We start from the raw sequence: 15,404 nt of genomic DNA on the forward strand, positions 1-15,404 counted from the left end.
AGTGCGTATCCCTTGGAAGGGGGGGGGGGGGGGGGTCATATTATACCCATGGTACATATCCTATGGAAGGGGGAGGGCTCATACTATACCCATAGTGCGTATACCTTGGAAGAGGGAGGGGTCGTATTATACCCACTGTGCGTATCTGAGTGCATCATACCAGCTAAATCCACCACTAAAGATGGTATTTCATTGGTACTCTCCCCATGGGCATAGGTCATGTAGGCACTGCCCAGTGCATTGTGGGAGGCAGGTAGTGTGTGCACAGGGGCCCTATACCTGGACAGGTAGATTGGATGGGGCTCTACTAGCATTTCATTTGGTCCTCTGACCTGGAAGAAGTACAAAGGTAACTAGTGCAAGTACCATATACTGTATTTATGAAGTTCTTTTACTGCAAATAATTGAATAGAGGTGGTGGGGATGCCAAACTCTGTGAACCCGGCAAGCTTCTCTCCTCTCTGCTGGGCTCCTCTCCTCTCTGCTGGGCTCCTCTCCTCTCTGCTGGGCTCCTCTCCTCTCTGCTGGGCTTCTCTCCTCTCTGCTGGGCTTTTCTCCTCTCTGCTGGGCTTTTCTCCTCTCTGCTGGGCTTTTCTCCTCTCTGCTGGGCTTTTCTCCTCTCTGCTGGGCTTTTCTCCTCTCTGCTGGGCTTCTCTCCTCTCTGCTGGGCTTCTCTCCTCTCTGCTGGGCTTCTCTCCTCTCTGCTGGGCTTCTCTCCTCTCTGCTGGGCTTCTCTCCTCTCTGCTGGGCTTCTCTCCTCTCTGCTGGGCTTCTCTCCTCTCTGCTGGGCTTCCCTCCTCTCTGCTGGGCTTCCCTCCTCTCTGCTGGGCTTCCCTCCTCTCTGCTGGGCTTCCCTCCTCTCTGCTGGGCTTCCCTCCTCTCTGCTGGGCTTCCCTCCTCTCTGCTGGGCTTCCCTCCTCTCTGCTGGGCTTCCCTCCTCTCTGCTGGGCTTCTCTCCTCTCTGCTGGGCTTCTCTCCTCTCTGCTGGGCTTCTCTCCTCTCTGCTGGGCTTCTCTGCTGGGCTTTTCTCCTCTCTGCTGGGCTTACAAAAAAATCTATTGGGGGTGAGGGCACATGGATCAGGGAGTATCTGCCCCGGGGCACTGCTGCAAAGTACCAACAAAAGATAAATAGTAAGGAGTGGAGGCGCTCACCGGTCTGGAGCAGGAAGTTTTGTCCAACATTTCAGTCAGTCTTTGTCAAGATATGAAATCCGTGTTATTGATGTTAATGTTCTAATCAATACATTGCTTGTAAATAATGTTACTTTGTATCTCTCCATCTCCCGACTGATCAATGGTACTTGGAATATCTTTATAAACCTTGATTTGTAAGGAGATAAAGAGATACAAAGTAACACTGTTTGTTTTATCTCCCGTCTGATCAATTTTTGTAAACAATGTTACTTTGTATCTCTTTATCTCCTTACAAATAAAGCTTTGTAAAAAGATGCAAAGTAACATTGATCAGACAGGAGATAGATAAATACAAAGTAAAATTGTTTATAAACATTGATCAGAAGGGAGATAAAGTTACTTTGTATCTCTCTATCTCCCGTCTGATCAATGTTTATAAACAATTTTACTTTGTATTTATCTATCTGTTGCCTGATCTATGTTACTTTGTATCTCTTTACAAACCTTGATTTGTAAGGAGATAAAGAGATACAAAGTAACATTGTTTATAAACACTAATCAGACAGGAGATGGAGAGATACAATGTCACTTTGATCAGACAGAAGATAGAGAGATACAAAGTAACTTTATCTCCTGTCTGATCAATGTTTATAAACAATTTTACTTTTTTACTTTGTATCTCTCCATCTCCTATCTGATCAATGTTTATAAACAATGTTACTTTGTATTTCTATATCTCCCATCTGATCAATGTTTATAAACAATGTTACTTAGTATATCTCTATCTCCTTACAAATAAAGCTTTGTAAAAAGATGCAAAGTAACATTGTTTATAAACATTGATCAGATGGGAGATATAGAAATACAAAGTAACATTGTTTATAAACATTGATCAGATAGGAGATGGAGAGATACAAAGTAAAAAAGTAAAATTGTTTATAAACATTGATCTGACGGGGGATAAAGTTACATTGATCAGATGGGAGATGGAGAGATACAAAGTAACTTTACCTCCCGTCTGATCAATGTTTATAAACCATTTTACTTTGTATTTATCTATCTGTTGCCTGATCTATGTTACTTTGTATCTCTTTACAAACCTTGATTTGTAAGGAGATAAAGAGATACAAAGTAACATTGTTTATAAACACTAATCAGACAGGAGATGAAGAGATACAAAGTAACATTGTTTACAAAAAGACGGGAGATAAACAAACAGTGTTACTTCGGTATCTCTTTATTTCCTGACTGATCAAGGTTCATAAAGATATAAAAAGTAACATTGATCAGACAGGAGATAGAGAGATACAAAGTAAATTTGTTTATAAACATTGATCAGACGGGAGACAGAAAAATACAAAGTAACAACATTGTTTATAAACATTAATCAGTCAGGAGATGAGATAGAAAGTAACATTGTTTATCTCCCTCTGAATAATCTTTATAGAGAGATAAAGTAACATGATTTATAAACATTGATCAGTCAGGAGATGAGAGATACAAAGTAACATTGCTTATCTCCTTACTGATCAATGTTTATAAACAATGTTACTTTATATCTCTATCTCGCCTCTGAATAATCTTTTTATAAACAATGTTACTTTGTATCTCCTGACTGAACGATGTTTCTAAACACTGTCCTATTGAAGCGATTGTTATAATCGATTACATGTATATATTTAATTTGGGTTTTGTTTCTCCTTCCTCTGCCACAGTGGGGAGCTCAGTGCACCGGAGCCGCGGCGGGATCTCCGGGAAGGAGCGCAGGAAAGACGCGGTCAGAGCGGGTCACAGATTCGGGTGTAATGGGTCCCTGAGTGAGATGGAGCGGGGCGGAGGACACCGACGGGGAGGGAAGAAGAAGAGAGGCGGCTGGCACCATTTAGCCTTCCGGGACCGCCAGCAGTTGCAGCGAAAACTGAAGAAACACAACATGGCGTACACGGAGGAGGAGCGCCAGAGGGGGCAGCGCTTCAGCGAGGAGGAGAACGAAGTCCTGGTGGCCAACGTCCTGAATCACTATAGAGAATTATGTGGCCAGTCCTCCGTGAAGGGCAGCGCCACGCAGAAGAGGCGGCTGTGGCAGGAGGTGGTGAATAACGTCAACAGCGTAGCGAAAACATACAGGACCATCGAGGTGTGCAAGAAGCGCTACGGCGACTGCAGGCGGGCGGTGAAACTCAAGATGGCGGCTCTGGAGCAGCAGGCGCTCGGCAGGGGCGACCCCCACGAGCAGATCCGATTCAACAGCTGGGAAGAGAAACTGTGGCAGAAGATCTCCGCTCTGATGTCAGACGGGGGGCAGCATGTCCTGGATACGTGTGAGCCCACCATGATGGATCTCGCCAGTAAGTGACCTCCCCCCTCCCCCCTAGTGTGTGCCAATGGACACTACGCCACGGGGTAATTATTACCCTCTTTACACTTGGCACGTGCAATTCATTATGGAGATTCCGATGTATCCCAATCTCCAAATGAAAGCGAAATTTCTTTGAAATACATTTTTGTTTCGTTTTCTTATATTCGTTTTCTGAACGAATTCCAAATTTTCAGTACGATTCGGATTCGGATTGTTCAAAAAATGATTGACCGATTCGAATTCTGTGTGAAGAATAGCAGGAGCACGCCGGGAAGCCGGCCGCCGCCGCGTCCTTCGCAACCGATGACCCATCAGTAGACGTGTGCAATTTGATTTACCACGAAATCCGACTAATTCAGAAATTATTATTATTATTATTATTATTATTTTATATATATATATATATATATATATATATATATATATATATATATATATATATATATATATATATATATATATATATATATATAAATAAATTTGAAATATATTAGTTTTAAAGAAAACCCATTTTAACAAATAAAAAAATAAAAAAATTCAATTAAATTCGAAAATCCGAACGTCAAAAATAACAGCGAAAATTCAAAAGAATGAAAACGCAAAAATTCGAAAAATCTGAAATAGTAACTAACAGCCATTACTAACTACAGGTATTGGAATTTCCTACAGAATTTGTCCGTTAGCGAACGTAATGAATACGAATTTATCCGAAATTACGAATGGTACGAAATAAAGAATTCTGCATCTAAACAAATGGAACGCCACAAATTAATAATAAATAATAATAATAAACTAGCATGGGAAAAACCACATATAAGGAGAGGTGCTGCACACCCCAAGTAATATTTATGTCATGGGGTTTAAGCAGTGAAGTGAGTAAATAGTAGATACATTTGGAAAAATACGTTCTTTATTAAAAGTTATTGGCATACAATGTTTCCATAATAGTTAAATTATGAGCTCATATTTTAACTATTATGGAAACATTGTATGCCAATAACATTTAATGAAGAACGTATTTTTTCCAAATGCATCTACTATTTACTCACTTCACTGCTTAAAGTGGTGTTGCCACCAAAAAATTAAAAGCTGCTTAAAATTCATAAAAAAAAAAAAAATGTAAAAAAAAATAATTGGCAAAAAAATAATTTTTTACTCGCCTCTAAATACCTGTTGCTAGGGGGGGGTCCCTAGTAATCTGCCTTCTTCCTTACCCGGGCTGGTGACATCACTTCCCCTCGCGCCGCACAGTCACCTGGGACCTGTCACGTGTCCCAGGTGACTGAGCGGCATATCACGGCACCTTGCGCTGCTTGCGCATGCGCAGTGGGTGCCCGGCTGTGAAGCCACAGCCGGGGTGCCCACAGTACGCATGACGGAGCCGTGAGCGGAGCAGGGAACGAGGGGGGGGGGGGGGGGGGGGCTTCGTTCCCCCGCATCGCTGGATCCTGGGGCAGGTAAGTGTCCGATTTTATTAAAAGCCAGCAGCTGCAGTAATTGTAGCTGCTGACATTAATTATTATTTTTATTTTTTTTAGGGGGCACCCCGCTTTAAAACCCCTCCCGGGGGAACTTTCCCGTAAACAATTATAAACTTATTATTATTAATTTTTTACGTTCCATTTATTTAGATGCGGCATTCGTTATTTCGATCATTCCTAAAAATTCTAAAAATCCAAAAATTTAAAAAGAATAACTAAACTATTAAATTATAGGTATTGGAATAAAAATGTATCCGAACTTATGAATTATCCGAAATAATGATAGCCGCATCTAAATGAATGGAACGTAACAAATTTAATAATGATAATAGAAAAATAAATAATAAAAGCTTTTTTATTTTATTATTCTTCGTTCTTTACGTTCCATTTGTTTAGCTGCGGCATTCTTTATTTCGGATAATTTTATAACTTTTTGATCAATTCGTATTCGTTACGTGCGCTAACGGCCAAATTTTAAAAGAAAATTCCAATACCTATTATTTAATAGTTATTAGTTCGTTTTTATTTCCGTTTTTTTTTTTTTTTTTATTTTTTTTTTTGATTTTCGGATTTTAGAAATTTGGACTTTTACAAATTATCGAAATAACGCAATACTGCATCTAACATAAATGGAATGAAACTAATTAAAAAAAAATTCTGAAGTTACGAATTTATTCAAAATAGCGAATTTTAATCATGACAAATGACCTAAAAAACAAAGAAAAAAAAAACAAACAAATGAAACGAAAATTAACACATTTTTCGGCAGTGCACATGTCTGCCGCTGAGATATAAAAGAAAAGAATTGCCGGCAAATAAAAATTTAGGAAAAAACAGTGTAGGGTCCCCCCCCCCCCCCCCCAATTCATACCAGGCCCTTCAGGTCTGGTATAGATTATATGGGGAACTCTGTGCCAGATTTCTTTTATAAAATTGCATTGGGGTCCCCCCAAAATCCATACCAGAACCTTATCCGAGCATGCAGGCCAGGAAAGGGGGGGGCCCCTCCTTAAACATAGCAGACCACATGTCCTCCACAATGCTCCCCCCCGCAAGAATCCTGTCTTCATGTTGATGGGGACAGGAGCCTCTTCCCCACAACCCTGGCCCGGTGGTTGTGGGAGTTCGGGGGGGGGGGGGGTGACTTATCGTAATCTGGAAGCCACCTTTTAACAAAGAGGCCCCCCCAGATCCTGCTCCCTCTGATGTGTCATCGGTTGTTAAGGACGCGGCGGCCGGCTTCCCAGCTCACTCCCTAACAACCAGCTATTCTTCACACAGAAACAGAATCGCTCAATCCTTTTTCGATCGATCCCAAGTGGGATATTTCCAAAAATGTGTAATTCCTTAGAGAATTAATAAACGAAAACAAAACGAATTCCGAAATGAATCAACTAAACTAAATTAGTAACATAACAAATGGATCCGAAATTAATGCTTCCCTTCTGCACATGTCTACCTGCTTCTGTTCTGTAGATATCAATCTATTTCCTTCAGTGTACATTGCACAAGTGATATCTAGAAAGACAACTCCCATTAACTGGCTTCTCTTTTTTCAGGCCTTGGCCCACTAGAGACCCCCGGTTCCCCCATGTGCCACTCCTGGGCCCCCACCGTGGACACGGCAGGTGAGACCCCCCCCCATGTATGACACCCCACCCCCCCCATGTATGACACCCCACCCTATGACAATAATGAGGTCTGATGATCCCCAAACTGAAAAGTCATTAACCATTCTCCGGTCTGGGACTTTGTGATTGGATGTTGGTAAATCCAGGGGCAGGATATCTGACAAGCAGAGCACTGATTGGCAGAGGAGTTGGCTGGTTGTAAAGTGCCAACGGCCCTCATAATAGCACTGAGCGGAGGCTGGAGAACCAGGAACCTTTAGGCCCGGGGTCATTCCTATGAGAATTAGATGTGGGCTTCACCGCATCCAATTCACATAGCAGGAGAATGTGACTGGCTCCCATATCTCCATAGCGGCTGCGGAGCGCACCGCACAGAAACGCTGTGCGTCTTTGGCTCCGTTTTCAGGGCTGAATTCAGGCATCGATTTGGCCCCGATTCCTCCCTGAACCCGGGAACAGCCGATTCCAGTGTGAGCCGCATGCCGGTTCCAGTGTGAGCCGCATGCCGGTTCCAGTGTGAGCCGCATGCCGGTTCCAGTGTGAGCCGCATGCCGGTTCCAGTGTGAGCCGCATGCCGGTTCCAGTGTGAGCCGCACGCCGGTTCCAGTGTGAGCCGCATGCCGGTTCCAGTGTGAGCCGCACGCCGGTTCCAGTGTGAGCCGCATGCCGGTTCCAGTGTGAGCCGCAGCCGGTTCCAGTGTGAGCCGCATGCCGGTTCCAGTGTGAGCCGCATGCCGGTTCCAGTGTGAGCCGCATGCCGGTTCCAGTGTGAGCCGCATGCCGGTTCCAGTGTGAGCCGCATGCCGGTTCCAGTGTGAGCCGCATGCCGGTTCCAGTGTGAGCCGCAGCCGGTTCCAGTGTAAAGCCGGCCTTATACAGCCAACGTAAAACCATTTAGGAATAATACACATTCAAGGTCTGGCACACGAGACCTGCGAATGCCCCTCCCCCAGCTGCCGAAATCCAATCATCATCCATAAATCCTGATCTGATAATCACAATAACTACTGCCCACATCAATGTAGAGGTATATCCCAAATGACTTAAAACCATTGTTTATATTCTGCCTGAAGAATGTTTATAAACAATGTTACTTTGTATATTTATATCTCCTGTATGCGCAAAGTAAAATTTTTATAAACATTGATCAGATGGGAGATAGATACAAAGGAGCATTGTTCATTAACATTGTTTATAAACATTGATCAGATGGGAGATAGAGAGATACAAAGGAGCATTGTTCATTAACATTGTTTATAAACATTGATCAGATGGGAGATAGAGAGATACAAAGGAGCATTGTTCATTAACATTGTTTATAAACATTGATCAGATGGGAGATAGAGAGATACAAAGGAGCATTGTTCATTAACATTGTATATTTCTATCTGCTGTCCAATCAATGTTTATAAACAATGTTACTTTGTAGCTCTCTATCTCCCGTCTGATCAATGTTTATAAACAATGTTACATTGTATATTTATATCTCCTGTATGCACAAAGTAACATTTTTATAAACCCTGATCAGATGGGAGATAGAGAGATAAAAAGTAACATTGTTTATAAATGTATATTTCTATCTCCCATCTGATCAAGGTTTATAAACAATGTTACTTTGTGTATTCAGGAGATATAAGTATACAAAGTAACATTGTTTATAAACATTGATCAGCTGACAGATAGAGCTAGACATATAAAATGTTTATAAACAATGTTACTTTGTATCTCCTGTCCATAAACAATGTTGGGAGATCAGATGGGAGATTGTATATTTCTATCTCCCATCTGATCAATGTTTATAAAAATGTTACTTTGTGCATACAAGAGATATAAATATACAAAGTAACATTGTTTATAAACATCGATCAGACGGGAGATAGAGCGATACAAAGTAACATTCTTTATAAAAATTGATTGGACAGCAGATAGAAATATACAATGTTAATGAATGCTCCTTTGTATCTCTGTCCTCTCCTCTCCTCTCCCCTCCTCTCCTCTCCTCTCCCCCCTCCCCCCTCCAATCAATTTTTATAAACAATGTTACTTTGTATCGCTCTATCTCCCATCTGATCAATGTTTTATAAACAATGTTACTTTGTAGCTCTCTCTCTATCTCCCATCTGATCAATGTTTATAAAAATTTTACTTTTGCAGATAGAGAGCTAAGAGTAACATTGTTTATAAACATTGATCTTTTTGATTTTAAAAAAAATAAAAAGTTGTTTACTTTCGCCCTTAAACCAGAAGTAACGTCATGTTGTCACTCCGGTCCTCCAAGATCCTAGAGGTGATCAGAGAAGATCTGGTCTCTCCTCACCTCTGTGCCCAGCCAGGTGAACCGTTGGATTGTTTCCTCGGCTCGTCGGCAAGAACAACCCCTCCCACTGCTACTAAAAGTGGTTCAGCGGCTAATGAGCCACTCGGATCGCTTTTATGAAAAAGAGAATCGCCGGCTGAGAAAAAAAAAAAACACCGGGTTAAAGCGGATGGCTTCATCCATTACCCTGGGAGAGCACTTCAAAGCCGCAACAAATATACAGTATCTCACAAAAGTAAGTACACCCCTCAGCCTTATAGCCTTCTAGCCTAGGCCATCTTTATGTAGAGCAACAATTCTTATCTTCAGATCCTCAGAGAGATCTTTGCCATGAGGTGCCATGTTGTACTTCCAGTGACCAGTATGAGAGAGCGAGAGCGATAACCCCAAATTAAACACACCTGAGACCTTGGAACGCTAACGAGTCACATGACACTGGGGAGGGGAAAATGGCTAATTGGGCCCAATTTGGAGATTTTCACTTAGGGGTGTACTGACTTTTGTTGCCAGCGGTTTAGACATTAATGGCTGTGTGTTGAGTTATTTGGAGGGGACAGGAAATTTACACTGTTATACAAGCTGTACACTCACTACTTTACATTGTAGACAAGTGTCATTTCTTCAGTGTTGTCACATGAAAAGAGAGAAGAAAAGATTTACACACATGTCACTGGGGGGTGTACTTACTTTTGTCAGATCCTGTATATGGGTTGCAGTCGGCAAGTGGATATATTTCCTTCAGTGTATATTGCATAAGTGATAACTAGAAAGACAACCCCCAATGTGCCCCCCTCATTAACCAGCTTCTCTCTTTCAGGCCTCATCCCACTAGAGACCCCCGGTTCCCCCATGTGCCACTCCTGGGCCCCCACCGTGGACACGGCAGGTGAGACCCCCCCCCATGTATGACACCCCCCCCCCCCCCATGTATGACACCCCACCCTATGACAATAATGAGGTCTGATGATCTCCAAACTGAAAATGAGTCGTACTTAATTTTTCCAAAATTCATAAGTGACCAGTTAAAGGAGACCAGAGACTGAATTCTCACACTGAACATCTCCTGTATGCAAAAAGTAACATTGTTTATAAACATTGATCAGATGACAGATAGAGCTAGACATATAAAATGTTTATAAACAATGTTACTTTGTATTTCTCTAACATTGTTTATAAACATTTTATATGTCTAGCTCTATCTGTCATCTGATCAATGTTTATAAACAATGTTACTTTGTATACTTATATCTCCTGAATACACAAAGTAACATTGTTTATAAATGTATATTTCTATCTCTCTATCTCCCATCTGATCAGGGTTTATAAAAATGTTACTTTGTGTATTCAGGAGATATAAGTATACAAAGTAACATTGTTTATAAACATTGTATATGTCTAGCTCTATCTTCCATCTGATCAATGTTTATAAACAATGTTCCTTTGTATATTTTATATCTCCTGAATGCACAAAGTAACATTTTTATAAACCCTGATCAGATGGGAGATAGAGAGATACAAAGTAAAATTGTTTATAAATGTATATTTCTATCTCCCATCTGATCAGGGTTTATAAAAAATGTTACTTTGTGTATTTAGGAGATATAAGTATACAAAGTAAAATTGTTTCTAAACATTGATCAGATAACAGATAGATAGAGCTAGACATATAAAATGTTTATAAACAATGTTACTTTGTATCTCCTGTCCATAAACAATGTTGCTTTGTATTTCTCTATTTCCCATCTGATCAATGTTTATAAACAATGTTACTTTGTGCATTCAGGAGATATAAATATACAAAGGAACATTGTTTATAACCATTAATTGGACAGAAGATAGAAATATACAATGCTCATAAACAATGTTCCTTTTGTATATTTATATTTCTATCTTCTGTCCAATTAATGGTTATAAACAATGTTACTTTGTGTATGTCGATCTCCTAACTGATCAATGTTTATAACCATTGTTACTTTGCCCATACAGGAGATCGAAGCATACAAAGTAACATTGTTTCTAAACATTATTGAAACAGGAGAGATAGAAATATACAATGTATAAACAATTTTACTTTGTATCTTCTGTCTAATGTTTATAAAGTAACATTGTTTATAAACATTGTTAGTTTGTGCGTACAGGAGATTGAAATATACAAAGTAACATTGTTTATACATTATATATTTCTATCTCTCTATCTCATCATATTATTTCAATAATGTTTAGAAACAATGTTACTTTGTATCTCTTGACCCCTGAATGATGTTTATAAACACTGTGGCACACAGCAACTCCCCACTATCATTTTAAGGGATGGGAGTTGCTGACAATTGCAGGGGGGAGGGGCAGAAAGGAAGGACAGGATGTACTAGACATGCTCTGTGTCCATCTATGAAGTTAGTTGGGCATGTGTGGCACGCTCATGAATGTTTTGGGGGCACGCTCGTGAATGTTTTGGGGCATGCGTGTCACATGCTCGTGAATGTTTTGAGCCATATGTGGCACGCTCATGAAGGTTTTGGGGCATGTGTGGCACGCTCATGAAGGTTTTGGGCATGTGTGGCACGCTCATGAAGGTTTTGGGGCATGTGTGGCACGCTCGTGAATGTTTTGGGGCATGTGTGGCACATTCATTAATGTTTTGGGGCATGTGTGGCACGCTCATGAAGGTTTTGGGGCATGTGTGGCACGCTCGTGAAGGTTTTGGGGCATGCGTGGCACGCTCGTGTATGTTTTGGGGCATGCGTGGCACGCTCATGAATGTTTTGGGGCATCTCCAGCTTCTCCAGACTAGTAAATCTCTCTCCTGATTATCTTGCAGCCGCTTCCATTGTGCAGCCGGAGGCCACGGCGGAGACTTTCTCGGAGGGAGAAGAGGCCACGTCCCCCTTGGATGTGCAGATTGTCAGCGAATGGTCGGAGGTGGAGTCTCCATGCATCCCGGCACCCCAAACCCACAGCGAGAGGGCGGAGCTGCCCGAACCCCAGCAGAGCCCAAAGCCTCCCCCAACATGGACAGCGGCGAACATGTGACCGAGCCGCAGCCGCCAATCACGGACCAGGACTACCAGCGCCTGCAGGAGGAGTTCAGCCAGAACCTGAGGCACGTGACCCGGACCCACAGCTCCGAGCTGCACAAGCTGCGGGAGCACGTGGTGGAGGGCAACAGCCGCATCGTGCAGCACCTGGAGGGCCTGGCCTCGGAGGTGCGGGAGCTGAACGCCCACGTGCGCCAGATCCACATGAACCAAGCCCACTTCAATCTCATGTTCCAGAACTACCTCAGTGACACCAAACAGTTCTACGGGGCCATGGTGCAAGCCATGAGGAATTTACAGCAGCCCCAAGCCGTCAGCCCCATGGCTACCCCGGCGTCCTCCCCCGTGCCGTCACCCAAGCCCCACCCACCGCCGACCCCGCCCAATGCGCTGCTACTGACCGCAATGCCTGACTTTACCACCCTGTCCCCGGCGGGATCCGCCGAACCGGCCTCCGCCTCCTCCACCGCGTCAGAGTTACCCGTCTACATCAGAAACCGCAACACCCGGAGGTCCGCTTCAACCTTCCAGCCCCCCAAAAATCATTAAGGGGAAAAAAAAAACTTTTAAAAGTGTTTTTGAATGAAGTCGGGAAGAGTCAGAACCCCTGCCGGGTTTTCCTTTTGCCGCTTGGGGAGATTTCTCTTCACTTCCAGTCCTGGGAAATCTCTCCAAATGGAAGGAAAGCCCCTCCTGGAAGATCCCCCCCCCCCCACCTCTTTTCTGGTGACAATTCAAAATTTGGGGTTCCCATCACTTCCTGTTTTAGTGACACCAGAACTAATCTGGTGAATCTCCCCTGTGGGGACACAGGAAGTAGAAGAGAGGTGAGGCGCCGGATCTTTTAAGGCAGTAGATGTTCCCAGTCAGGTCTTAGGGGGGAATGATTCCCCGTGGGCAGATCTCTCAGGAATGGTGGATGAAAGCCCAATGTGTTTCGGGGAGTCATGTGGCTTTGACCAACGCGTTTCAGCATTTTATTTTTATTTTTAATCAACGTGTTTCGGGGGATCAAGTGGTCCTTCGTCAGGGCTTGGTACTCTTGCATTGAGCCTGTACTGGACTGACAGCATTGGAGGAATCCTGAGGCTTAGTGTGATCACTCCAGAGGCTGGCCCTCCCACTAGTCTTGCATAGGTGTACTGGCTCCCCTCCCCCCCCCCCCCCCCCCCCATCTAGACAGAAATGGCTTCCTCTGATTTCACTGCACACTGCGAGCGTCTCACAATGTGCATTAGAAGCTGCAGCAAGTCAGATAGAGCCCCGCCCCCATTTCCTGGCTGGAGGACGCCCAGCATCATCTAGCGCTTTCCCCTCCAGACTGACGGTCCCTGGCCCCGCCCCTTTTCTTTCATTGGATTTCCGTTCTGTCAATCATGAAGGTTCAGCATCACATGTGGGCATGACCAAGACATGCCTAGGAACACTCACTCCTCCAGGCTGTCACCCCACCCCACCCCCCAAATCAAGGAATTTTAATATTTGCATAACTCCTCCCAAGAACCGGCCCACTGCTTGCATCAGAATTTTAGTTCTTTCACTCTGGGAGGCTCAGCATCACATGTGGGCGTTACCTATGCAAATCCAGCCTGCCTAGGAACGCCCATTCCTCCAAACTGACACCCGCCTGTCAAGGCATTTTGATATTTGCATAACTCCTCCCACTGCTTGCATCAGGACTGAGGGGCTGGGATGTTTTCGGGAAGTTATGTACAGCCCCCTGCTGGCCCCTCCCACCAGCCAATGATCTGCCTGCATTGCTTAGAGAAGCACAGAGGCCCGGTGATGACATCACTGGGACTAAAATAAAATCTTTTCATTTTTAGGACATGCTTTATTAAAAAGTGTAATTCACATGTGGGGGGGGGGGCAAGGATAATAAATGAAACCTGACAGGGGGTCTGACCCTTCCGCTCTCCATCCAAACCTACATAGAAATCCTCGGAGGAGACACTGGATACAAATCAGGAAGTCCAAATCTGCAGTTCATTGACCCTCAGCCAGGGGGAGTCGGTCAGATCCTAACACTGCCAATTAACATGCAGAAAATGTGCCTGGACCCGCCCACCAATCTCCCGCCTCTCCCTTGGTAGCCCCGCCCAGTCCGTCCAGCAGCCAGTAACGGCTTAGTACATCCCGCCCACCGCGCCCTCCCCGCTGAAGACGATCGGTAAAGATTTTGTTACAAAGTAACAAGACAAAGATACAAGAGAAATACAGAGGATCCCGCCCCCTGAGAATGCTGCTTACCTGGCTGCCTCAAAAAAAATGGGGGTCCCAACCTAAAAGTTGGGGGTGTACAGTGAGGGGGGGTCCAACCAAAAAAGTGGGGGTGTACAGGGGGGGGGTGGTCCAGCCTAAAAGCAGGGGGGCTTCAAACCAAAAAATTTGGGGGGTGTACAATGGGGGGGGGGTCAAACCTAAAAGTGGAGGGTGTACAGTGTGGGGTTCCAACCTAAAATTGGGGGGCGTGCAGCGGGGATCCAACCTAAAAGTGGGGGGTGTGCAGCAGGGGGGTTCCAACCTAAAGTGGGGGGGAGTGCAGTGGGGATCCAACCTAAAAGATGGGGTGTACAACGGGGGATCCAACCTAAAAGTGGGGGGGTGTACAACAGGGGGGTTCCAACCTAAAGTGGGGGGTGTACAACAGGGGGGTTCCAACCTAAAGTGGGGGGTGTACAATGGGGGGGTCTAACCTAAAAGTGGGGGTTGTACAGCATGGGGTTCCAACCTAAAAGTGGGGGGGGGGAGTGCAGTGGGGGTCTAACCTAAAAGATGGGGTGTACAACGGGGGGTCCAACCTAAAATTGGGGGGTGTACAATGGGGGGGTCCAACATAAAAGTTGGGGGTGTACAATGGGGGGTCCAACCTAAAATTTGGGGGTGTACAATGGGGGGTCCAACCTAAAATTGGGGGGTGTGCAGCAGGGGTTCCAAACTAAAGACAAACTCTGGGCTGGGCCCTTAAAGTAAACGCTCCCCCCCCCCCCCCCCCCCCCCCAGCAGAGGAAGACTGGCCTGCTGGTCTTTCCAGGGTAATACTTCTTAGGCAAGACAGCCATGCACATAGCATTTCCTTTCCCATTTCTGAGTTGCAGTAATTTGCATATGAATGCGCGCATTACCACCACGCACACTACACTCATTGTGGCGTCGTTCATTTTGAATGGCGCCCAATTCACATGCATGGCAGCACGCCGCGGCCCACACCATTGCTCTGTGGCGCGGTGCCAGAAAATGGTGCATTTGCAGCCTATTCATCTCAATGGGCCCAACCTTGGCCCACAACACCACACAAATGTACACGGGCTCTGGAAAGCAGTGAAGCCATTGGATCAGCGTGACAGCCAGGCATTGATCATTTTCAGAGCGGCATCCTCTGTATCTCCCCACCCCCCAGACTGTGATTGGACATTGGAATCAGCAGACCAATGAGCTTTTCCTC

At 44.4% G+C, this 15,404-nt stretch overlaps 1 protein-coding gene across 2 annotated transcripts in view; it reads left to right on the forward strand.

The window, feature by feature from the left end:
• Positions 1-13,784, forward strand: part of LOC143997821 (uncharacterized) — a 24,344-nt gene extending 10,560 nt beyond the window's left edge. For both annotated transcript variants that reach the window (XM_077493639.1, XM_077493640.1), the window contains 4 exons: positions 2,852-3,484; positions 6,536-6,604; positions 9,742-9,810; positions 11,743-13,784. In XM_077493639.1, the coding sequence (XP_077349765.1) occupies positions 2,852-3,484; positions 6,536-6,604; positions 9,742-9,810; positions 11,743-11,954 (983 nt within the window). In that variant the 3' untranslated portion in view covers positions 11,955-13,784. The remainder of the gene's footprint in view (positions 1-2,851; positions 3,485-6,535; positions 6,605-9,741; positions 9,811-11,742) is intronic.
• Positions 13,785-15,404: the final 1,620 nt, after the last annotated feature.

Source organism: Lithobates pipiens, unplaced genomic scaffold (assembly GCF_037356315.1).
Source record: "Lithobates pipiens isolate NorthernLeopardFrog02 unplaced genomic scaffold, aLitPip1_a1.2 Scaffold_19, whole genome shotgun sequence".
Taxonomy (NCBI): domain Eukaryota; kingdom Metazoa; phylum Chordata; class Amphibia; order Anura; family Ranidae; genus Lithobates; species Lithobates pipiens.